This window comes from Pinus tabuliformis, chromosome 7 (assembly GCF_031772625.1).
Source record: "Pinus tabuliformis cultivar Carrire ecotype Pingquan chromosome 7, CPIR1, whole genome shotgun sequence".
NCBI classification, from domain to species: Eukaryota; Viridiplantae; Streptophyta; class Pinopsida; order Pinales; family Pinaceae; genus Pinus; species Pinus tabuliformis.
In genome coordinates this window covers 51,025,550-51,027,261 of record NC_142293.1, presented here as the reverse complement: position 1 = coordinate 51,027,261, position 1,712 = coordinate 51,025,550, and the positions used below count along the sequence as shown (strand labels likewise).

At 37.4% G+C, this 1,712-nt stretch overlaps 1 protein-coding gene across 1 annotated transcript; it reads right to left on the bottom strand.

Annotated features, from left to right (window-relative positions):
- Positions 1 to 519: 519 nt before the first annotated feature.
- LOC149245169 (uncharacterized) lies at positions 520 to 1,326 on the bottom strand. The gene has a single exon (XM_089437417.1). It carries the CDS (start codon positions 1,324 to 1,326, stop codon positions 520 to 522), a length of 807 nt encoding a protein of 268 aa, XP_089293543.1.
- Positions 1,327 to 1,712: the final 386 nt, after the last annotated feature.

Below are 1,712 nucleotides of genomic sequence, written 5' to 3'. Positions count from 1 at the left end.
CCATATTCTTTGATGAATTCGAGCTTCCTCCGCCACTTCTAAGACTTCTTCAGCAAGGAAGTGCCATCCTGCTTGGTAGAATTCTATCGTATACCCATCTGGCCCAGGGGCTTTGTTCCTTTTCATATTCCTGGCTGTTTCCTCCACTTCTTCCATAGTAATTTTCCTCGTCAATGTCAAATTCTGTTCTATGGTTACCAGTTTAGGGATCTCCTTTCTTATCTTCGTTATAGCCTCTGTTCTATTATCTTGAGTTTCATTTAGAAGATTTTTGAAATGGTTAACCAGTACTTTTTCTATTTCATCATGCTGGAGGACACGCTGACCTTCTTGGTTCTTAATGGAGAAAATTATGTTTCTTTGTCTATGTTGTATCATTGCTTTATGGAAGAACTTAGTATTCCTTTCTCCTTCTCTAAGCCACTGAACCCTTGACTTCTGTCTCCATAAGATCTCTTCTTGTTTCCTTCTCTCTTCTAGTTGATTTATTACAATTCCTTCTTCCTTTATTCTATCTTCCTATAAACCTTCTAATATATCCATCTGTTGCAGCTCTTCCATTCTTTGTTCTAGGCATTGTTTCTCCTTCAGTATATTTCCAAATTCTTCTTTATTCCACTTTTTTATTTTGTCTCTCAACTCCTTTAATTTGAGTTGGAAGGTATGCATTTTATTTTCCCCTTTTTGTTCGCTCTTCTTCCACCATTCTTCAAGTTTCTCTATCAGTCCCTCATTTCTGAGCCAAAATGCTTCAAATCTAAATGGTTTGTTATTAGGTCTTTGTTTGAGATCTATTTCCATCTTAATCGGCCAGTGATCCGATCCTGCAATCGGTAGAATTGTGGCTTCTATGAAAACATCTTTCATCATTATTTGTTCAGAAATTAAGAACCTGTCAAGTCGTGATGCAATTTGATTAGCTCCCCCTCTTCGGTTGTTCCAAGTATGATTTCCATTTATAGTTTGAATATCAATCAGTCCCTGCTCCCTTATCATATCTCTGAACTGTTCCATAGCTGTATCCATTCTCCTTAGACCTCCTCTTTTCTCCTCTAAGCTTTTAATCAGATTGAAATCCCCTCCTACTATCCACGGTTTTTCAGGGATTAGATTCCTCATTGCTTTTAGATTTTGCAGAAAGTTTTCCCGTTCTCTTTGGGTATGGGGTCCGTAAACACCTGTTATAATAACCTCCTCTGTTGTTCCTATAATCTTTGCAGTTCCTGTTAGAATTCTTGGGAAACTTATCCAATTGTCTAATTGTATTTCTTCAGGGTTCCAAATTATTACCAAACCCCCCGCACTCCCAATCGCATCCTGTCCCATCATTTCATATCTATTCTTGTTTCTATTCAAAATATCTCTCATTTTCTCTGTACTTATTTTTGTTTCTTGTACTATCATTATGCTAGGCTTATCTTTTTTCAGTCTATCATTTAAATACCTCTGCTTGCCTCTACTGTTGAGGCCTCTTATGTTCCAGCTTGTGATGATCATCGCAAAAGTTTCGGAGGGGTTTGAAATACCTCTGAGAGAGGTATAACTCTTCGTGAATTAACTAACATTTCTCCAACTTCTTGGATTGTTTCACTCATTGCTCTTCTACCTCCTTTTCCAGTACTGCTCATTCCTAGATTTTGGGTTTCCTGCATCTCCATTTTCCCAACTCTTATGTCTTCAGTTATTCCTTTTTTCTCTTTGTATCTTTGAAA